Below are 25671 nucleotides of genomic sequence, written 5' to 3' on the forward strand. Positions count from 1 at the left end.
TGGCGATATTTGAGCTTTAAGGGTGGTGGTTTTAAAGTGTTTCCGGTAGGGATGGGTATCGATACATCGATGTTTAAAAACATCGATGTTTCAACATCAAACATCGATGTTTTTAACATCGATGTTTACTTTTCGATGTTTTTCACTTATCGATGGTTTTACCTAGACATCGGTCATCCGATGTTTTTCCCAACAACAATTCTAATTTTTTAATTTGATGCAAGTTTTTTTTCATTTTTTTTTCGAAGAGGATTATCTTGAGAGCAATAAGCAATAGTAACAGAATTACAATCATTATCTCTATCATATTTAGTGTAGTATTCTGTTTAGTGTTCTTTGTGAATATAGATCACTCTTGTGAAAGATCTCGCATAAGTTTTGATTTCCTGCAGATTGCTATTTTTATTTTTCAATCAGGCTCTCTGTATTTTTATGTGAGACTGTTGGATACTCTTGAAGATTTACAATACTTCTGTGGCCCGTGTCAAGGTTGGATAGTTAGTTATTTAGAATTGAATAAGAGGTCGGATTCTTCGTTTCTTATGAAGAAAGAGTTTTTTCTTACTACAATTATTTCCTCAACATGTATTCAACACTAATTAATCTAGCTCTGGAAAAGAGGTCCTTGTATTGTAAGGAGTGCAGATATCCATAAAAAAAACTTAATCCATTTTCATTTCCTAAAAAATCTATCAGGTATTGAATGAATACGATATGAGTATCAATGATTGCTAAAATTAGCTTAGGGTGAAATTTCAAGACCGAATCCTCGAAGATATCCCGAGAGGTTTCAGACTAAACCATGAAGATGACAAATCTTGTGAACTAGAGTTGATGTATCTTTCTAGTCACAACCTGACTTCAATTATTCGAAAGACTGCTACTTGAATACCACAAGTCCAAAATTGCTGTGATTCCAGTTAGTAACTGTTGAAATATTGGAACAATAGCTCCAGATAAAATTGTAGTCACTTTAGAAGCTCTTTTTGTGCTCTACAATCTGAGATCAGGTATAGCGATCTATCTCATATTCCAGGTACACCTGACAACAATGCTCCTTGTATTGTGAAAAACACATAATTTCCAGCTTCAAGCATCATCACCAACTACATTGTCCTCACATTGATATTTCGCACAACGACATAAGTTCTTGAGATTATGTTCTATGAGAATCATTTCAGTATTTCCTAGTGGAGAGGAGCGCTTAAGGACACCTCAAGGATCAAAATTTCAAACACATAACTTTTGACACAATGCCCAGATTTCATCGTAGCCTACTACACTTCATCCTTCTCGGTTCGTCACAGCGGTTCAAAATCATGCATAATAAGTCAAATTCGGTCGAAAAATGGAAAATTTATTGTTGAGAGTACTTAAGCCCATATTCCAATACACAGAAAATGACCAATTTCTGTATTCAAAGTTGCATGTCTTGTGAAATACTTCGGATAAAATTTCCAAATCTAGTGAGAATGAGAAAATTGTCCCCCTCTACCCACTCCAATAAATAATACTTTCGATTCCAAAACAATTTGGAAGTTAAGATTTTAAAAATGGCGATTTCAGTTTTTACATTTTTTTCTTAATTTTACTGTTGATCAAGAGTTTCTAAAACAAGTCTGATACATAATATAAACTTACGATTGATTACAAATTGTAGATAAATTCATCCTCTACGAGCTCAGTTGCCTAAAATCCATCTTGAATCACTTTTCGCTATCATAGAACTGCCAAAACCGTTAATATGAGAAAAATATCTACAATTTCCGGATTTTTTTCAACAATCAAATCTCACTTTACGAACATATTTTTTCATGAATTGTTTACAGCAGATGGAATAGAAAATTCTATTGTACATTTCAAGATCATGTTATAATTATTTTTATAATAAGGGGTTACCGAGATACATAGCTTTTAATATAGAAATTGGCCATTTCTTATGTATTGAATATGAATAAGTACCTACACTAGACAATAAATTTTCTATTTTTTAACCGAATTTAACTGTTGATGCATGATTAAGAACCGCCTTGGCAAGCCGAGAAGAATGAAGTGTAGTGAGATGAAATCTGAGCATTGTGTCAAAAGTAAATTATAAGTGTTTGAAATTTTGATCCTTGAGGTGTCCTTAAGCGTGCCTCTACTAAGAAATACTAAAATTGAGTGCATCTAACGGGTGATTCTTACCCATGAACTTATGTCATTGTGCGAAATATCAAGGTGAGGACAAAGTAGATGGTGATGATGGTTGAAGCTGAAAATTAGTTGTTTTCCACAATACAAGGAGCATTGTTGTCAGGTGTACCTGGAAATCTATATGACATAGAGGGCTACCTGATCTCAGATTGTATAGCACAAAAATACGCCTAGAGAGATTTTGAAATATACATCTAAATTGTAACAATCGGAAGATATTGATGATTAAAAACTAAAATTCATCAAAATTGATTTTTTCTTCAAATTTTACTCATTTTTGAAAAATTATAACAAAGTACTCATTGGGGATAGAGAGTTCCGAGTGATCTCATTTTTTCCAGAATTATATAATCTGGGAGAGATTTGGCAGGAATAGCTGAAAACTGGAAAATGAGCCGAAAATACGAGGTTTTTGGGCTATCTTGTATCTAGCACAAGGAAATCTTGCATGAAGAAATTGGTTCTGGACTTCTCTTATGTACCCAAATAATATATTAAAAAATCAGAATTACAATATAAATTGCAAGCCCACCCCCTTTTTTATGTCTATATTGACTGGACTAATAGTATCATCAATAAAAACGTATGGCGATTGTAAAGCATCGAATTTGGGTAGATAAAAATCCCTAACCGAAATAGTAATAGGTCTGAAAATAAAGTAACTGGCTAATATCGCCAAATAGATAATAACTAAGATTAGATAGCATCAGCTTGTTCTGGCTAAACGGTACAAAAACCTAAAAAGGATTTAAAGGAATTTGTTGCTAATAAATATATTATTATATAAAATATTTTGAAGATTGAGGTTAGGTATATGTATTCAGGGATCGGTGACCTAGAGATCGATCAAATCTGACCAAAACCCCTTGGCAGAGCTCAATTGCAATCAAACAGTATGCAATGTGAAAAAACACATGATCACGTGGCTAATTATTAGGTAGCATGAAATAATATTAGTGTATAGAATATTAGCTAGCATGTAGAGAGCATAACCAAAAACCAATAAAAATAATTAAGTGTATTCAGGAAATAGGAGGTACCAGGCGCATGAATACCGAATAAAATTTGCATGCACCAATAGCACAACGGCAGTTAATAGGCGGCAACTGTAGGCCAATTCAAAAATATTTCTATATATTATATAAATGTACTGGATTTGTGTTAAAACATTGTATAGTCTATGTTATCGATATGGCTCGAAGGCAAAGAAATTATTAAACGCACAACCTGAGTAATAATTTGATATTTTTTGTACGATCTATTTGAACCTAAATGGCGGAGGACTAAGATATTCAAATTTTATGTTAATTTGAAAGTCGGAAATAAGATTTGTAAAATTGAGAAAGGAGAACCAGCACTCGCCAGCCAAATGCCACCATGAGAGGACCCCAAATATTTTAGAGCGTAGTACCTTGCTAATAAATTTGTAAAAGTTAAAGTTAAATCAAATTATTAAATTTCTTAAAAGACTTCGTGATGCTATTGTAAAGCAGAAGTCATTTTCAATTTCAAATAAATTTATAACCCCTTGGAAGAGACGATTCCGGCTACCATATTCCAGGACCACATGGAGTTGGATCGACATCGGCGGCTTACAAGAAGATTTTCGACACGTGAGTGATAAATATTGAATTAGTGATGGGCGCCCTAGTGCTTCGAATCTATCTAATAATCAAAGCTAGCTCGTCGAAAGGGTTTTTATTATAAATTAAGAAATTAATAAGAGTAATACTTGCGCAAGTAAAATTAGTATTAAAGGTATTTTATTGAAGAAAAAATATAGATCAATACATTTCAGAAAATTCCATTTGGATCAAAGAAGTATAAAATCTAGGCTATTAAAACATATGCATATGATATTTAATTTTTGCAATATAATTTGCGATAGTTTGTTATAGCTCTAATTCACTAGATGAATGGCTCTACCTATTCCGTCAGGTGCCGAATCTTGCACCCTGAGATAAAATATATATTCGATACAAGAAATCTACTAAGTACTAGAGATTTTAATATATATATATATATATATATATATATATATATATATATATATATATATATATTTGGATTATTAGTGGCTAATTTATCAAGTTGATCTTAAAGAACCTATTTTTAATTGAATTGTCCAAGTCGACAAGTATTAACAAGAGCATATCGCAGCTACATGCCAAAGGATGCATATGAATTTTAAGATAAAGGCACATGGTAATGATTCGTGCCATAAATCTAGAATATAAAGTTTAGCCTGTGATATTTTACTGACTTAAATTATTGTTCTATTTTTATATTATATTTTTTATCGCTCTTTATATATTTTTTGCCTCGATCTATTTTTTTGCATTATTGTTTAATATATGTATGATATGTTTATGGTGTGCAATTTATTTTTATTCCTCAACACTATAGTATAAGTATCATATTTATATATATTTATTTTTATTGAATTACAAGAGTTATAGGAGAAGCCCATACCTAGGCCTAGAAAGATTTTTATGAGACTGAATCCTATTAAAAAACCACGACCTAATTATATGATTATATCAAATATCTCATGCTTTACCGACTGATGCCAAGCAGGAGGCTAATCGTTATTTAAATATAAAGAATAACGTCAGAGAAACATGCCGTACCAACGTGGGACTGATGATGAGAGCCGAGCTCATTGAATAATTATTTGAAATTAAGTCAATAACCATATTGAAAATTATAGATAACTTATACGAGTATTGAGGAAAACAGGCGAAGTAAAATTTGTATTACTTTTTGGGGAATCAATAGCTTTAAATAAAGAGAAATTATATGTTTTAAAGAAAATTTTATATTATTAGTACTGTAAAAAATACATGTTTATAGAGAGAGATTATATTTTATAAGCCTAAACTGCTATTACTTTCTAGTCAAAATATATTATGTGTTTAAGCCGGTTGGAAAATAAGTCACAGCCTGTAAACTAGCCAAGAATTAAAACAAAACATTGGGGGCGCTAGAGCATTATAAAAAACTTAAGTATAAATACCTTGTCTTTGAGTATCCAAACACTTTGCACATCACTGTTTCACTGTAAGTCCCGGTTTGTGTCTCTTTTTTAAGCATTTTCGCTTATCATTTTATCACTTTTTTAATTAGCATTTATCATATTTGACACAATGAATCACACTCCCGCAAACTCTGAAGTTTCATATATGTACGGCGGTTGCACAGATCCCACTTTGTCGACTCCAAGCACATCAAACCCCACCACGGTAGATGCCAATACGCCACGAGAAAGGGAACCAGGAAGCGTCGGGTCGATAGCCTTCGATCCACAAGGTCTGCAACCTCTATCATCCACTCGAATCGACGCCGCTGACACATCATTGAATCAACGGATAGCAGAGATCAACTTTGAAGGGGGCGAGGAGCAGCCTGCAGAACCCGCATCGCCAGAGGCCGAGTCACACCTGGGCAAACAAAGTATATTTTCAGTCACAGAGTTAGATCTGTTTCAAAAGGTAATAATGGAACAAACTAGCAGTATGTTCAATATTATGTTACAAAACACAATGGATAATATGATGCAGGAGATTAAAAAAGAGAATGCTGCAATAAAAGAGGCAAATAAAGAAACAGTGGAACAGGGCATGAAAGAAACAGCAGGCGCTATAAAATCAGTAGAACGACGGTTGGATAAGATTGAGACTAAAGTAGAGAATCATAGGGAAGAACTGAAAGCAATGATAACTCTACAGAAAGAAAGTCAGGATAAAGTTACGGCAGGATTATCGGAAAGGTTGGATACGGTTACCTGTGAACTCAACGAAAGGATAGATAACCTAACCACACAAATCACTACACCCATTCAGGATATAACCAATAACATTAAGGCCGATTGCCATCAAGAAATCCACAAACAAATTACCGTTGCCAATCAAAATTTAACAACTACAGTTGACAAAAATATTAACAGTATTAAAGAAACACAAAATAAACAGATTAATATGTCCACAAAAATGAACCAACTGCAAGGTAGCATCAATCAAAATACAGAAACCTGTAAAGCTTTAAACGGAACTCTACTAATTCAAAAATCCACTCTGACTCAATTAAATCAAGAAATAAACGCTAATAAAATTACACATAATAGTCAATGGCAGATGACACAGGAAAAAATAACAGCATTAGAAAATCATATTCAACAACGACCTCAAGGGATTCAAACAGATAACCTCAACTCACATAGTATATTACAAGGACTGGGCAAATTTGATAATACTGATCGCCATTTGCAACCTCAACCATTCATTGATCAGATAAAATTAGTACAAACTCTTGCACCTACCTCTTGGAGCATGTGGCGTCTTCGTTTGACTAGTTTATTGATTGGCGAACCCCTGATGTTCTTTCGGAGTAGAGCCCATGAATTTACATCATTGGATGAGTTTGTAGCTGTCTTCCTGGAACAGTATTGGAGCAGAAGTAAACAGTTGGACGTGCTAGCGGACATTATATCATGCGATTTCAACCCTAACTTAGACGGTGCATGTACCACTTTCGTCACTGCCCTACAGTTTAAAAATTCTCAATTGAGCGAGCCCATTAATGAATCGGCATTAGCAAGTATTATTTTAAAGAAGCTACCGTATCAAGTTAGAATGGCACTCGCCACACAACCCATTACTGATTGCAAACAGCTGATAAATCATTTATATGGCATACAGTCTGTGATGGCAATATCAAACCACCGTTCAGACCAGAGATACGCACAAAATCAACATAACTCAAAATTTAATCAGTATAACAGCCAAAATTATGAACCGGTATCATATGATCGCTACCGATCTGCCCCTCAATTTGAACGCCGCTATGAGCACAGGCAAAATGGTAACTGGAATAATGAAAAATTTCAAAATCGCACAACCAACCACTATACCCAGCAGAGCAACCGTAGGAATCACTATGATGGCCGTGATCGATTAAACTCAAATAATAATCACACACAGAACAATTACAACAGAAATTATAAACCGCCACCTCAACAAGTAAGCACAAATTATACATTAGCACATGCAATAGGATTGAATCAACAAAAAACCCGGAACCCAGCACCCAACGACCCGCCACCAGATATACAGAAAACTACAGCTAATAAACCAGGACTATATGATACCCCCGATATAACAAGCACAAGCTCAAATGAAACAAACCAAGAAAAGCAGGATATTTCAATGTCATACACCACATTCAGAAGTGATTTACCGAAAACATTATTAGAAGAACCGAAAATATTAGAAAAACAGATGTTAATACAAGATAAACCACCACCAAAAACCAGCTGTAAGCATCAATCCCTACTGAGCATCCTGTTCCCTACCGAAGATCCCTCACCGCCGGAGAACACCAACAGCCACCAGGATCATGCACTAATTTAGGAGTTAGTGAATACAGGAAAGATTAAAAACGTAACAGATCCGCGCACCGAAACTACAACCGCGTATCAATCGACCCCACCGAAGCAGACAAAGGACCCCAAGATGGAAGAAAGAGAGGACGGCATACGGGAGAAGAGGTACCAACATCACAAGGCCCGGAGACGGAGGCGCCCGAGGACACCCGACCGGCATCAGGACGAGGAGGACAGCATACAGGACCGTAAGAACATGCATCGCAAGGCCCGGAGGCGGAAGAAACGGAGGAACCGCGCGCACCGATGGAGGCCGCATGCACGCTTCAAGAGGCAAAGAAGAACACCGGACCGACACCGAGGAGGACAGGAGCGGACCGACGGCGTGCATCCGCGGCACATACGTTTCAAGAGGGCAAACCAGCTATGTGACCGGCAAAATGGATCAAAGAAATGGATTAAAAATGGAACTAAAAGGACTATTATGGATTCGTGCATGGGCAATAATAAAGTGGACTACTTGTGGGAACTAATAAAGGATAAACGGTGGCTAATAAGAATGGAAGCGATAAAAAGTAATATAAAGAAAGTGGAAGTACCTGGATATTATATGATGAGAGATAATACTATTAAAGAGATGATAAATGTTTTGTTATGGTGTGTAATATTTGTTATAATGGCTGTGATATTAATAAAAGACTGTGTTGCAGATATAATGGAAAATATTGTATTATTATTGATAAATGAAACTACTATTGATGATTGGAAATTTAATATTATAAAAATGTTTATTGTTGTAAGCCTAATGAGTTATAATGAGCCGAAATTAAGAATATTAGATGAAAATAATGAAAGGAAGGATGAGTTAAGAGTACAGATTGATTGGAAAAAGAATGGATTAAAAGGAATTATCATAAATGAAGCTTGGAATTATTTAAAGGAATACACCAGATACATGGGCTTTAAATTTGAGAAGGATAAATTAATAATAGGACAACCTCAACAATCAACAACCGGACAGCAGATAACCGAACGGCCTACAGCAGTATAGCTACAAGCAGAAAGCCAAAAGATACGGCAAACCACAACAATTCTACATGAAATATCATCGAATTTGAAATAAATATGATAAGAAGTCAAAAGAAAACACCACTATCAAGCCAATTACTAACCTTTCGTAATAAATTTAATATTGGTGAGGCCACCTCGTGTCAACAAATCAGATTTTTCGTTTCCTTCCAACTATTAAAACCTGCAACAAGCAAGGGAGTAATTTTTGAATATGTAATTAAATTAGTTACATCAAATAAAAAAGGACACAAGCGGGGATAAAATATTTAAGATTTGTTAATTACCTTTAAAGAGGAAAAATGTAGAAGCTAGGTTACTTGCAAGACTCAACAACTAGTTCTGACGTAAGCAATGTAAAACGTAGAACAAGCAATCAGCTGGCCAAAGCCACCTGAATCAAATATGTAATGTTTGTCAAACATATGATTATAAAAAAGAAGTACTGTACCCAAAAAGTTATCTATTATTGTTATTTATTATATTTATTAATGTCGGTATATTTATTTATATGTTTTATATTTATTACCTTTAGTTATGCCACGTTTGTTACCTGAAAAAGCCTAAAGTGAATGCAAGCTACCAAAAAACCAAAGAGCCATTAGCAAAAGAAAAGATTGTACCTGATGTATAGAAAATTATTTATATTAAGACCTAAGAAGTACTATAAGATATAAGCCCAGAAGTTTTGTAAATCGAAATTATTGTCTGAAAGGAATCAATTGTGAGAATCATGAAATGTGTGTAGTTAGGTTGGCGGCCCTGTGAGCGGCAAATTTAAAAATTACTATGTTTAAGTGTTGTCAGGAGGAGTGCGTTTAGAAGATTATATTTATGATATTTTATGTGTGTTGAGGAGGAGAATTTGTTATTGTATTTGATAAAGGTATAAAGGAGATGCAGCAATATGTCTGCGAACTGTGATAGAAGTCTGAGAGTATAATTTATAAATAAAGTATAGTATATATCGATGTATTGAAGGGTGGATTTTCATTAAAAACATTGTGATTCTCAAATATTTTGAATTCAAACCCAGGGGCGCGTGTAAAGCATCGAATTTGGGTAGATAAAAATCCCTAACCGAAATAGTAATAGGTCTGAAAATAAAGTAACTGGCTAATATCGCCAAATAGATAATAACTAAGATTAGATAGCATCAGCTTGTTCTGGCTAAACGGTACAAAAACCTAAAAAGGATTTAAAGGAATTTGTTGCTAATAAATATATTATATAAAATATTTTGAAGATTGAGGTTAGGTATATGTATTCAGGGATCGGTGACCTAGAGATCGATCAAATCGAGCAACGTACAATCTGACCAAAACCCCTTGGCAGAGCTCAATTGCAATCAAACAGTATGCAATGTGAAAAAACACATGATCACGTGCTAATTATTAGGTAGCATGAAATAAATATTAGTGTATAGAATATTAGCTAGCATGTAGAGAGCATAACCAAAAAACAAATAAAAATAATTAAGTGTATTCAGGAAATAGGAGGTACCAGGCGCATGAATACCGAATAAAATTTGCATGCACCAATAGCACAACGGCAGTTAATAGGCGGCAACTGTAGGCCAATTCAAAAATATTTCTATATATTATATAAATGTACTGGATTTGTGTTAAAACATTGTATAGTCTATGTTATCGATATGGCTCGAAGGCAAAGAAATTATTAAACGCACAACCTGAGTAATAATTTGATATTTTTTGTACGATCTATTTGAACCTAAATGGCGGAGGACTAAGATATTCAATTTTATGTTAATTTGAAAGTCGGAAATAAGATTTGTAAAATTGAGAAAGGAGAACCAGCACTCGCCAGCCAAATGCCACCATGAGAGGACCCCAATATTTTAGAGCGTAGTACCTTGCTAATAATTTGTAAAAGTTAAAGTTAAATCAAATTATTAAATTTCTTAAAAGACTTCGTGATGCTATTGTAAAGCAGAAGTCATTTTCAATTTCAAATAAATTTATAACCCCTTGGAAGAGACGATTCCGGCTACCATATTCCAGGACCACATGGAGTTGGATCGACATCGGCGGCTTACAAGAAGATTTTCGACACGTGAGTGATAAATATTGAATTAGTGATGGGCGCCCTAGTGCTTCGAATCTATCTAATAATCAAAGCTAGCTCGCCGAAAGGGTTTTTATTATAAATTAAGAAATTAATAAGAGTAATACTTGCGCAAGTAAAATTAGTATTAAAGGTATTTTATTGAAGAAAAAATATAGATCAATACATTTCAGAAAATTCCATTTGGATCAAAGAAGTATAAAATCTAGGCTATTAAAACATATGCATATGATATTTAATTTTTGCAATATAATTTGCGATAGTTTGTTATAGCTCTAATTCACTAGATGAATGGCTCTACCTATTCCGTCAGGTGCCGAATCTTGCACCCTGAGATAAAATATATATTCGATACAAAGAAATCTACTAAGTACTATAGATTTTAATATATATATATATTGGATTATTAGTGGCTAATTTATCAAGTTGATCTTAAAGAACCTATTTTTAATTGAATTGTCCAAGTCAACAAGTATTAACAAGAGCATATCGCAGCTACATGCCAAAGGATGCATATGAATTTTAAGATAAAGGCACATGGTAATGATTCGTGCCATAAATCTAGAATATAAAGTTTAGCCTGTGATATTTTACTGATTTAAATTATTGTTCTATTTTTATATTATATTTTTTATCGCTCTTTATATATTTTTTGCCTCGATCTATTGTTTTTGCATTATTGTTTAATATATGTATGATATGTTTATGGTGTGCAATTTATTTTTATTCCTCAACACTATAGTATAAGTATCATATTTATATATATTTATTTTTATTGAATTACAAGAGTTATAGGAGAAGCCCATACCTAGGCCTAGAAAGATTTTTATGAGACTGAATCCTATTAAAAAACCACGACCTAATTATATGATTATATCAAATATCTCATGCTTTACCGACTGATGCCAAGCAGGAGGCTAATCGTTATTTAAATATAAAGAATAACGTCAGACGATAAAACGATGTTTAAAAACATCAATGTTCAAAAAACATCGATGTTTACTGTTCGATGTTTTTCACTTATCGATGTTAGGATGAAAAAAACATCGATGTTCAAAACATCGATGTTTTGTCTTTCGATACCCATCCTTTGTCTTTCGATACCCAACAATATATGGATGAATGAATACATTCCAACAGAAATCGAATATCTATAGTTATGAAATTCTTCATGGTCACGATTTCTGAAAAAAAACTACTGGATGAATTACAACAAAAATTAGAATATAGCTTCCTTATAGTTCTAGGTACTCACTAACAAATCTATTGGCGATATTTGAGCTTCAAGGGTGGTGGTTTTAAAGTGTTTCAAGCTCGTCTTTTAGCATGTATATTCTTGTTCTTCCAATCTTTTAAGAATAATATTATTGTAATGCCCTTACCACAGTATGTTAATAGACTATGATGTAGAGAGAGTACCTTTTCGAATCAGTTGCTACGGTTGAGATTGGCAACTGAATCAATCAATAGTTTAATTTTGACAGGTTTGTTCATCTATTTATTGGATAGAGTAGAAAAAAGCAGGTTGAGTAAAAGAAATAGGTTGGTAGTAAGTTTAGGATTGTTTCTGAACAAGATTTGAGTTTTGTCACTTTATTGGGTTGGAACTAAGTTGAAGAACTCATCTATAATATAATAATGAAGGAAGGAATTGGCTTCTACACGTATGAGATGGGAAAAACACGAATGACGCAGAACTACTGACCTGATTAACTCGAAATTTTGCAGATATACTGTGAATTAACCGAGGATGGCTATAGGCCCATTTTGAATTCTTCCAGATTTTAATTGACCCTTTAGTTAATTGTTAAGTTTAGTTTTAGATTTTAGTTAATTGGACCCTTGAAATACATGTATGACTTGAATCACAGCTATCACTATAGGGATTTTAGGAAGAATTTCCCCTAAAGGGGAAACTTGGAAACAATGCCGACGTATCCCTTTCACTGACTCTAAAATTTCCACTAGGCTATAGCTATTGACAAGTGCGGAGTATTGTCGATACATGTTATAATTGTCGTTCGAATTAACGACTCAGAACTGTATTCACTCAATTTTTCCGAAATATCTCAATTTTTTGATTAATCATTCCAATATAATCAATATTTTAGATGTGATTTCGAGTGATTTCAATATTATCAGAAGCCTGAATGTGGGTAGCATGCCTTTTGATTTTAGTCCATGTTTCGAAATTTAATCCAACAAATCTGATATGTTGAGGGTGATTTATGAAATTCATTATTCATTCTAATAATTTATTCACTAGAGATCCTGTAGTCTCTGTTTGGTTTGAAGAATATCTGTTTTAGCTATTATGACAAAACAAACCTCATGAGATTGTTGCTGTAGTGAGGTCCACGTTATAATAGCAGTAGTTTATAAACATTAGTGTGGCTATCCTTGTCTACAATTCGACATAGCAGATAGTGCAACCATTTTCTAGCTCAGCAACGTTGCCAGATCATTTCTTATAATTCAAAATATGGATAAATCAAATGAAAATTCATTATTAAATCTTTGAAAAATATTTTATCTTGTCGAATAAAGTATTATTGATTATTTCAAACAAGAATGAACAGTTAATGTTACATCTGATACCAATAACAGCTGCACTCTATAGAAGGCAGTGATAAAGCAGAGATTGTTCTCTCAATTGTCAATAAAACGAGGACCTCACCATAGTAAAAAGTTTGTTTTCCACCAATACTCTCGTATTATCCTCTCATCAATATTCATCACATTTTAATCCAAGATTGTATGGAAACAGTTTTCACAATTCACAAGATCTCATATAATGTTTCAATTACTGTACTTCTAAATTCAATTTATCCATAAGAATTTGTACATTTATTCTACTCACTTCCTGAATTACTCACCCATTTCACTATTTCATCTTATTTTGAAATTTTTCAACTTTTAATCAAATTACTAGTAGTTCTGTGAACAGTAGACCTCACGCAGTATTCTCATCCACAAGTACCTGAATAAAACTATAGACCTTATGGAAATACAGCAATAGACTGGCTTCTTCACACATCTGTGTAATCACTTGTCAGCTGATTTATGATGAATAATTCTATAGTCTGCTTTTTACTCTAATATTGGCGTATGGAGAAGGCACCTTTTCCCTTTCATATTATCCTTGAAATGCAAAATTCCAAAAATCTTGTATATAAGTCGACGCGCAATTGAAAAAGGAACATACCTGTCGAATTTCATGAAAATCTATTACCGTGTTTCGCCGTAAATGTGCAGCATATGAACATTTAAACAATTAAACATTTAAACATTCAAACATTTAAAGATTTAAACATTAAAACATTAAAACATTAAAACATTAAAAACATTTAAAAATTTGAAAATTTAAAAATTTAAAAATTTAGAAATTTGAAAATTTAAAAATTAAAAAAATAAAAATTTAAAAATTAGAAAATTTAAAAATTTAAAAATTTAAAATTTAAAAATTTAAAAATTCGAAAATTTAAAAATTAAAGAATAAAAAAATTTAAAAATTAAAAATTTAAAAATTAAAAATTTAAAATTTAAAATTAAAAATTTAAAAAAAAAAAAAAAAAAAAATTTAAAAATTTAAAATTTAAAATTTAAAATTTAAAAATTTAAAATTTAAAATTTAAAATTTTAAAATTTAAAAATTTAAAAATTTAAAAATTTAAAAATTTAAAATTTAAAAATTTAAAATTTAAAATTTAAAAATTTAAAAATTTAAAATTTTAAAATTTTAAAATTTAAAAATTTAAAATTTAAAATTTAAAATTTAAAATTAAAAATTTAAAAATTAAAAATTAAAAATTTTAAAATTTAAAAATTTAAAAATTAAAAATTTAAAATTTAAAAATTTAAAAATTTAAAAATTAAAAATTTTAAAATTTTAAAATTTAAAATTTAAAAATTTAAAAATTAAAAATTTAAAATTTTAAAATTTAAAAATTTAAAATTTAAAAATTTAAAATTTAAAAATTTAAAAATTTAAAATTTAAAAATTTAAAATTTAAAAAATTTTAAAATTTAAAATTTTAAAATTTTAAAATTTAAAATTAAAAATTTTAAAATTTAAAAATTTAAAATTTAAAAATTAAAAATTAAAAATTTAAAAATTTAAAAATTAAAAATTAAAAATTAAAAATTAAAAATTTAAAATTGAAAAATTTTAAAAATGTAAAAATTTAAAAATTTAAAAATTTTAAAATTTAAAAATTTAAAATTTAAAAATTTAAAAATTTAAAAATTTAAAAATTTAAAAATTTAAAATTTAAAATTTAAAAATTTAAAAATTTTAAATTAAAAATTTAAAAATTTAAAAATATTGAAATTTTTAAATTTAAAAATTTAAAAATCCAAAATTTTAAATTTTTAAATTTATTATTTAAAATTATAAATCTTAGAATTCAAATATTTGAAAATTATTATATTTTGAAAATTCGAAAATTTAACATTTGAACATATAAACATTCAAACATTTAAACATTTGAACATTTAAACATTAAAACATTTAAACATTAAACATTTAAACATTTAAACATTTAAACATTTAAAAAATTTAAACATTAAACATTTAAACATCTAAACATTCAAACATTTAAACATTTAAACATTAAAACATTTAAACATTTAAACATTAAAACATTTAAACATTTAAACATTTAAACTTTTAAACATTTGAACATTAAAACATTTAAACATTTAAACATTCAAACATTAAAACATTTAAACATCTAAACATTCAATCATTTAAACATTTAAACATTTAAAAGTTGAACATTTAGACATTTAAACATTTAAACATTCAAACATTTAAACATTTAAACATTTAAACATTTAAACATTTAAACATTTAAACATTTAAACATTTAAACATTTAAACATTTAAACATCTAAACATTCAAACATTCAATCATTTAAACATGAAGAGAAATGCCAACCGTCGACTTGGATCTTGGACCTCACTTCGCTCGGTCAAAAATTATTTCAATGCACGATATCTCGTGCAGTTATAAACTAGGGAATCTCTTCCTAAATCAAGATTCAAGAATCCAATTTGCTACAAAAACTTCACAAAAAGCAATAATAGCCCAGTCAATGAAGGTCCAAAAAAGCAGTTTCGATCCGAAAATTAAATAAAAGCTGAATTTCCCACCATCGATAGAACCCTCCCATAGGGTCATTCTCCCAAAAGTCCCAAGAAATCCCCTTGGAGCTTTCCGCCCCAGCGCCCTAAAACATGAAAAATGCTGGTAAACACGGGAAATCCATTATCTCTGTAACCATTGATCGGAAACAGTTCTATTACAAAGCCATTCGATTCGTTACATTATGGACTACAATATGAGTTATATTCATTTTTCCAATAAAATTAACAGTTTTCTTGATAAAATAATATATATGTAAAAATTAAGGGGGTTTGTGATTTGATTTTTTTGTTTTCTTCGATTAACTTCGAAACAATTCGTTTCAGAGGAAAATGAGCCAAATAATTAATGTAGCCACAGTCATTGCAAATTCATTGATGTATATTGTTATGTATTTGCGATTCAATTTTACGCTGTGGAAGGGGAAACAGTCGACGGGGAACGGCGCGGCTGACTCTCTTAGCCTTAGTAAACAGCAAACTGGAAATCAATTATCTCTGTAACCATTATTCGGAAAAAATCTATCATATGTCATTCGATCCGTTACATTATGAAATAAAATATTAGTCGTATCCATTTCCTCAATAAATCAAACAGTTTCCTTGATAAAATAATATATATGTAAAAATTTAGGGGTTTTTTGATTTGATTTTTGTTTTCTCCGATTAACTTCGAAGCAAATAATCTAAAGAAAATTAGACAAATAATTAATGTAGCCACATTCATTGCGAATCCATTGTTGTATATTGTTATTTATTTGCGATTCGATTTGACCCTGTGGAAGGGGAAACAGTCGACGCAGTACGGCGTGGCTGACTCTCTTCACCATAGTAAACAGTAAAATACAGTAGTAGGCCTACTGCTTTCTAAGTTGCATCTCATTCACACTATGGCGCTCGAAACAATCAATTTTGTCTATTGTTTTAAAATGCGATGGAACTAATTTTTCACATTTTAATTCTCTAAACTCTCTAAAATCATTTTGTTGTTATATAAATGTGCTAAATCATGCATTCTATGACAGACAAAGATATTGTTTGCAACCGATAAAATATTCATACTATTACATAATATAACTTAATACATATTTAAAATATGTGTGTATGATCATAATTCTATGCTAAAATTTATCAAAAATTATGAATGTCAAAAACTGAGATAAATCATAGATTAGAATAGAGTTAACAGTGGCAATTTCCTGAAAAATCATAGCGTGCAGTGTTTGCTGTTTTCCACAGTTGATATTTCCAAGCCAGGTTGGATATAAGGTATAATATACCTTCAGTTGAGCCAAATATATATAACGGCTGTGGCATAGAAATTTTTCTACATTGGGCTTGTTGAATTGAAACTTTCTATGATTCTCTCTGTAAAGTAGCTTATCTTCCGTTCTTACTAGTTGAATCTACATTATTTAGACAGTCCAATATGGAAATTCAGTAGATTCTAAAGATGAAAGCCATGCAAACATACAAATTAAGGAAGAGTAAGCATGCATAAAAGGTAGGAAAATCATGAAAGTGTTTCACATTTAACCACAAAGTACCCTACCGAATAAGATTAATTGAAAGATGATTCATCATCTTCTATTATTTTTGTTAACATATCGATTTTTCACCTCCACTCGCAACTTGTCATTCATTACACAAGGGCCTTAAACCCTTTATAGGGCACTGGGATAATAGTTTCCCACCATGCATGCTGGTAAATAAATGTTTACCCCTCTATGATCTCCTTGTTCTATGATCTCCCAATTACTATTACTGATAAAATAACATATGGAGCATCATCTGTGCATAGTTTTCTGACGTCAGCAGTTACGACACTGTGTCTTATTTGCAAATCACTGAAAAGTGGGAAGATAATATCCCACTGCCCATTTAGCGACACTGGATTTCGACCGATTCAAAGTAGCTCTCATTTCAATTGCAAATTGCAAATAGAAGATTCATCATTTCAAGACGTTTGAGGTAAGTTTTGACTAGTAAAAAACTACTTAGATTACAATTACAAATAGTTTCATTTCAAGAAAAAACAGCTGTAATAATAAACATTGAAAAACCGAAGGACGGTCATGTAAACAACTTCTAGGTTATGAAACAACATAACTTTTCAGATTTATTTTAATATGAAATTGAACAGTTTGCTTCAAAACTATATTACACTATGTTAGAATTTATTCCTCTATCTGTAATATTATTTGTTGGATGCTTCTTTATCTGGCTGTCGTAATATTTGTACTTATCTTCCAACTTGCACAGTCAGAAATTCATTCCGGCTGTACTCTCATAACTCATATTTGTATAAACAACAATATAAATGCAATAATGGAATAATAATCACTATTAGTGGAATTATTAGTTTATTTTGAAGAGAAAATTAGTTTTTTGCAATCCTGGTTTTGTAGTGAAGAGGTGATAGGTGTATAATTGACGATAACCTAAGCTGTATAGTGATTAGTAGGTATAATATTCCTTATAAGATGTTACCTGAAGCTTTATCAATTCTTGTTTCGCTTTTACTTTTTCACATTTTAATTCTCTAAACTCTCTAAAATCATTTTGTTGTTATATAAATGTGCTAAATCATGCATTCTATGACAGACAAAGATATTGTTTGCAACCGATAAATATTCATACTATTACATAATATAACTTAATACATATTTAAAATATGTGTGTATGATCATAATTCTATGCTAAAATTTATCAAAAATTATGAATGTCAAAAACTGAGATAAATCATAGATTAGAATAGAGTTAACAGTGGCAATTTCCTGAAAAATCATAGCGTGCAGTGTTTGCTGTTTTCCACAGTTGATATTTCCAAGCCAGGTTGGATATAAGGTATAATATACCTTCAGTTGAGCCAAATATATATAACGGCTGTGGCATAGAAATTTTTCTACATTGGGCTTGTTGAATTGAAACTTTCTATGATTCTCTCTGTAAAGTAGCTTATCTTCCGTTCTTACTAGTTGAATCTACATTATTTAGACAGTCCAATATGGAAATTCAGTAGATTCTAAAGATGAAAGCCATGCAAACATACAAATTAAGGAAGAGTAAGCATGCATAAAAGGTAGGAAAATCATGAAAGTGTTTCACATTTAACCACAAAGTACCCTACCGTATAAGATTAATTGAAAGATGATTCATCATCTTCTATTATTTTTGTTAACATATCGATTTTTCACCTCCACTCGCAACTTGTCATTCATTACACAAGGGCCTTAATTAGAACTTTATAAATGGAAGTCAAGCATGAGCAGAATCATACTGGAATCACAAGGTTGGCAGAAGCTTTTCTTGATGTCGATTAATGTTGATTGATATTGATTTTGATTCGGGCACCAAAAGAATAGATCATTTTCTATTTGAAGCATTCAAATTAAATCTATTGAACATGATTTCTTATGACTCAGCATTCACAGATTTAGTTGGGTGAAGCTATTTGAAAAATGTACCTGATTATCAATTTCATGGTTTTTATATTTCATTGTAGTTCATTGTGATCATTGAAGGGTTGAAGTGATGAGTTAGTTCATTGTGATCATTGAAGGGTTGAAGTGATGAGTTAGTTCATTGTGATCATTGAAGGGTTGAAGTGATGAGTTAGTTCAAGTGAATTCTAGTACACAAGTATATTGTGCTTATAATGGGCTCTTCTTTATTTTCTATCGATGTTTTGCTCCAGTAGAGAAAATTTGAAGTGTTGGTTTTACATTTTATAAGCTTCATAAATAATATATATTAACGGTAATATAAATTTGATAAGTCCAGTATTAAATTAATCGATGTTGATTTTCATTGTATCGCTTTGTATCAATGTTACTTGCACTGTTTGCAATTCATCACTATTCTCTCAAGAATTAGTTTTTATGAATTTCATGATCTGAAAATTGAAATTCGAATGCTATTTGGATGACGTTCACATTCCACTGGTTTTTTTACAATAATTGTTACGTTGAAGAATGAGGCAATTCAATCCATTTGGAAGTAAAAGGAAATCACAGTGCGATTTGAACAGTGGATAGTAACTTTGAAATTCAGTTGCTCAATTCATTTCGGCTTCATACTATCATTTGTAATTATAGTTGATCAGAAATATGCATTGTATATAATGTTTATATCTCACTTTGACTAATCTTCTATCACAGTCTCGCTTTCATTCATAAACATGATAATCCTAAATACGTTGATTACCTTAAAGATGTAGCTTATCTTACGTCGAACAATGTACAATACAAACAATTTTTTGTATTCATTACAATTACATTACATTACAAACAATTCATTGGAATTTCTGCCTGTGATTGAGAAAAAGTCATTTTATGAACCTTGAAATTCGTACCTAGAAAAAGTTGCATTATTACTAGAATTTTTTTTATTTTTACTATTTATTATAGGTGTTGTACATTGATTTTTGTGATTATAGAGATCAACTACTTTATTCTGAATCAGGATAAGGATAAATAGGGAAATTGTGAGATGGGGATAACATACATAGTTACATAGCATCAATTTGAAAGCTCTGATAATAATGATTCGAACGGAACTGCAATTGTGGCTTGTTATTGCCTCTTCATGTTCAGTGAGAATAGAAAGCTTCAGAGTAATTCGTTCTCACTATATGTGATAATATTGGTAATATTTGGTAACATTTGTTAATTTTTGAACCGAATGTGCAACAAATTAATCTACTTTCAGCTTGAAAATTTTCAACTTATCAGGAGTACAGTGTTATCATGAATAGTATCTCAGGTAGGCCCACCCTTTTATTTTTCTCGTTCACGTGATCTGATGATATTCATTCCATTATCAAGTGTTCAAATTATAAAGCGTGATGTAACAAGATAAAACACAAGAAAAGCTATGAAAAGAATTTTGAATCTTCATTTTTCACAAAATATATCCTTATTTTGTGAAAAATGAAGATTCAAAATTTCTTTTCATAGCTTTTCTTGTGTTTTATCTTGTTACATCACGCTTTATAATTTGAACACTTGATAATGGAATGAATATCATCAGATCACGTGAACGAGAAAAATAAAAGGGTGGGCCTACCTGAGATACTATTCATGATAACACTGTACTCCTGATAAGTTGAAAATTTTCAAGCTGAAAGTAGATTAATTTGTTGCACATTCGGTTCAAAAATTAACAAATGTTACCAAATATTACCAATATTATCACATATAGTGAGAACGAATTACTCTGAAGCTTTCTATTCTCACTGAACATGAAGAGGCAATAACAAGCCACAATTGCAGTTCCGTTCGAATCATTATTATCAGAGCTTTCAAATTGATGCTATGTAACTATGTATGTTATCCCCATCTCACAATTTCCCTATTTATCCTTATCCTGATTCAGAATAAAGTAGTTGATCTCTATAATCACAAAAATCAATGTACAACACCTATAATAAATAGTAAAAATAAAAAAATTCTAGTAATAATGCAACTTTTTCTAGGTACGAATTTCAAGGTTCATAAAATGACTTTTTCTCATCACAGGCAGAAATTCCAATGAATTGTTTGTAATGTAATGTAATTGTAATGAATACAAAAATTGTTTGTATTGTACATTGTTCGACGTAAGATAAGCTACATCTTTAAGGTAATCAACGTATTTAGGATTATCATGTTTATGAATGAAAGCGGGACTGTGATAGAAGATTAGTCAAAGTGAGATATAAACATTATATACAATGCATATTTCTGATCAACTATAATTACAAATGATAGTATGAAGCCGAAATGAATTGAGCAACTGAATTTCAAAGTTACTATCCACTGTTCAAATCGCACTGTGATTTCCTTTTACTTCCAAATGGATTGAATTGCCTCATTCTTCAACGTAACAATTATTGTAAAAAAACCAGTGGAATGTGAACGTCATCCAAATAGCATTCGAATTTCAATTTTCAGATCATGAAATTCATAAAAACTAATTCTTGAGAGAATAGTGATGAATTGCAAACAGTGCAAGTAACATTGATACAAAGCGATACAATGAAAATCAACATCGATTAATTTAATACTGGACTTATCAAATTTATATTACTGTTAATTTTATTGGAAAAATGAATATAACTGATACTGTAGTCCACTATGTAACGAATGGAATGACAAATGATAGAACTGTTTCCGATCAATGGGTACAGAGATAATTGATTTTCCGTGATAACCTGAATTTTTCAACTTCGAGGGGGGCTAGGGGGGAAAGCTCCAAGAGGATTTCTTGGGACTTTTGGGAGAATGACCCTCTGGGAGGGTTCTATCGATGGTGAGAAATTCAGCTTTTATTTAATTTTCGGATCGAAAAAACCTTTTATTGACTGGGCTATAATCATGTTTTTCTAGGTTAGTCTGTTTCCGCAATAGCAGTCACAGATTGCTGTAAATTCCCATACGCAGTTACGAATTGGCATAAATAATTAAATAGTTCCTCAAATACATAATAATAGGTGCTGTATTTTTTTTATAGTATGGATTATGAATTTATAAGTTCTGAATTGCTGTATGTTTCTCTATGTAGTCGCAGAGTAGCGTGATCTAAATATCTTATGTTGAGAGGACTTCAATATTGGCGTTTTTCGGCTTTGTCATTATCTTACACACACAAACTGTTTAAATTTGGTACACAGGTCTTTACACTAGATCTTTTTTGAATGATCTAGCCAGGGGTTCAGATGGGTAAGGAAGCAAGGCTATAGTGAGGTCCACGTTATAATGGCAGTGTTTGATTGTCAATGGTATTGCTATCCTTGTCTATCTTTCAACTAAATGGATAGCGCTATCTCTTTCTCGCTTTGCTCTGTTGCCAGATCGTCTTTCAACAGTGTAGAATTAATAATCGAATAACAAAATATTTCTTCTTAACTATGGAGATACATTATGGAAAATATAATTTCTTGCTTAATAATAATGTGATTGATTATTTTGAACGAAAATGAACAGTTAATATTACATCAATGAACCTGTATCAGCTACCGTCTATAGAAGGCATTGACAAAACAGAGGATTGCCAACGTTTTTCTCCCATCTTCCTTCACTGTCATTATAACGTGAACCTTACTACAGTGCCGAATATTGAAAAACAATTGTGATGTATATTCCATTGTTTGTCTCTACCTGCAATTAGTAAATATGTATTTGAATTTGATATTACTTTTCAGACATGTTAATGGAGTATGTGCAAGACATATTACTTTTAAGCAACCAAGAGATGTAGAAAAGGGAATTGATGTTGTGATCACACTACTTCCACCTGAAGATTCGTCAAGAACTCAAGTGATCCGTAGCAACCCAACGTAATTATTATTTATAATAAAATTATCATTTTTTCAATTAATTCATTCATCAATTTGAAGGTGCATTTTCGTTTGTGTATAAACTTCCGAAGTCGACGACGACAAGCATTGTTGACATTCATATTGACCAAATTTCATGTGTGCTAAAACAACTGATCAAATAACTTTTCATTGTTTTAGATCGAGAGGTAAAATAGTCATGTTAGGCATTGAAAGATTGTAGTCAAATGAAAGTAGTCAATGTTACGATTTGTCATGTTCAAGTCGATGTTCATATCCCCCATAACTAGTATACGGTTAAAACAAGGCATAAGAGAAAGCAAGGCATTTTCGAAATCTGTAAAATGACCTTTTTTGTGTGAGCGATAACAGATTCCAACGAGTAATTTATCAGAACTAGATAAGGATAATAAATTCAAGTAACATAAACTCTGGTCTAGAACAATACTCCTGTTTAGATGTGATTAAAACTTTTGTTTCGATACCATTTTTCACATAAACTGCTACACCCCCACAAGCTATATTTTAATCTTTCATTTCGGAAGAGATTATATCCAGGTAATGCAACAAGATTTGATGGAATACTAGGCTTCAGAAATGATTCGGAAATTCCAATTATATTGAAGTCCTGAAAACGGAAGATTGCTCTGAAGCTGACGTTAAGGTTAACAGCCTTGAAAAGTTTTTTTGGGAGAGTGGAGCTTATTTGATAGAAACAAACCTGCGTCATTATAACTTACTATTATTGAAATAATCATACCTACTTGAGGGCGAGCGAGCTGACGTGTCAGTGAGAGGCATCATGGAAGCAGCAGACCATCCTTGAACCGACCTCAGAACGACACACGACGGGGAAAATGGGGATGAAACTGATAAAACTTAACCTAAATGAAAAAGTCTCTTGATTCGAATGCATTCTGTATGCCTTGACAGTGAGTGAGTGGGACAGAATGAGTGTAGAGTGGAGTATAGTCAAGTGGAGCTAAGCATGCTGGATTCTGACACAAAATAAGTAGGTAAGGCATTTCTATACTGAAACCAAGAAAATGAATCATGTTTCGACTGCTCATTTGTAAATCTATACTTATAAAATTCTTATCTCACCGACTTACTCACTCACTGATCACGATTTCTGGAGAACTACTGGATGGATTGCAACAAAACTTGGAATATAGCTTCCTTATACGTCCTAGGTGCTCACCAAGAAATATTTTGGCGATATCCAAACTCTAAGGGTGGTTTTTAAGGGTTTTAAGTTCGTCTTTTAGCATGTATATTATTCTTCTCCTAATCTCTCAATTATAATTGAAATGTCCATATCATATGTTACTTGTAACCATTGTTACCAATGTAATTCGAAACAGTTGTTAACTGGCTATACTTATAAAACACGAGGTATTATTCAGGACTCAAGTGTTCTAATTGCATTCCTGAGGATATAAGGCTGTGTAGCAGCTATAAGTTATTTGTTCCAAAGATAATTAGGACACTAGAAGAGGCTTGTCCTTATACCATTGAGGGGTGTTTTAGAGCATGCATGTGACTCCATTCTAAAAGTGACATGTTGTATGCCACTTGAGCACCGCTCAGAATTTGTGGCTTCACACAACAAAAATATAATAATAATAATAATAATAATAATAATAACTGAATTAATAATTTTGTCAGGTTAGCATTAAGTTGAGCTGACTTCATCAGTTTGGCACCAAGTTGAAGAACTTATTGAAATGCATTTATCGGGAACAAATCGATTGGGCACTGCTGCTTCAATCAGAGCTATCCCTGGGAGTATAGATAATTTTTATTTTTCATAAAACAAACTTTCATAACGTGAGTTGCTTCTATCAATCTTGATCCTATTCTATCAAGACTAATCTTGTTTGTATATCCGACAGATCACGAAAACTACTTTTCGATTATCAATTATGGGTCCGTATCACAGAGACAAGTTCTCACAGAGACAAGTAGTGTTTTTGAACGATATTAGTGTCACAGAGACAAGTTTCATAGGAACAAGTATTTTTATAAATGGCAGTCTCACAGGAACAAGTTCCCACAGAGACAAGATGAGTCTCACAGAGACAAGGTGAGTCTCACAGAGACAAGGTCAGTCTCACAGAGACAAGGTCTGTCTCACTGGAACAAGTAGTGTCACTGGAACAAGAAGAGGGGTGGAGTCCCATTCGAACAAGTGGAGTGTCACAGAGACAAGGTCAGTCTCACAGGAACAAGGTAGGTGTGGTGTGTTGCCTACACATGAAGATGAAGGCATTCCATTTGCTCTAATAAATTGGATGTCATCTGTTTTTTAATATATATACATAATCATATATTATGATGACATGAATAGAATAGAATGACTGCCTTTATTTTTCTTAGAGAGCGAAGTTAGGGCGCAGTCGACCCTCTCTTACACTCAACTCTCTATCAAGTATTATAACAATACAAAAAAATAATACAAATAAAGGGTGATTCTAA

At 31.6% G+C, this 25671-nt stretch overlaps 1 protein-coding gene across 1 annotated transcript in view; it reads left to right on the forward strand.

Annotated features, from left to right (window-relative positions):
* LOC120353668 overlaps positions 1 to 25671 on the forward strand; it is a gene marked incomplete at its 3' end in the record, with an annotated part of 56718 nt that overhangs the window by 3721 nt on the left and 27326 nt on the right. Inside the window, 1 exon segment of the mRNA XM_039438310.1 lies at positions 23059 to 23193. Coding sequence (XP_039294244.1) covers positions 23059 to 23193 — 135 coding nt within the window.

Source organism: Nilaparvata lugens, chromosome 11, assembly GCF_014356525.2.
Source record: "Nilaparvata lugens isolate BPH chromosome 11, ASM1435652v1, whole genome shotgun sequence".
Classification (NCBI taxonomy): domain Eukaryota; kingdom Metazoa; phylum Arthropoda; class Insecta; order Hemiptera; family Delphacidae; genus Nilaparvata; species Nilaparvata lugens.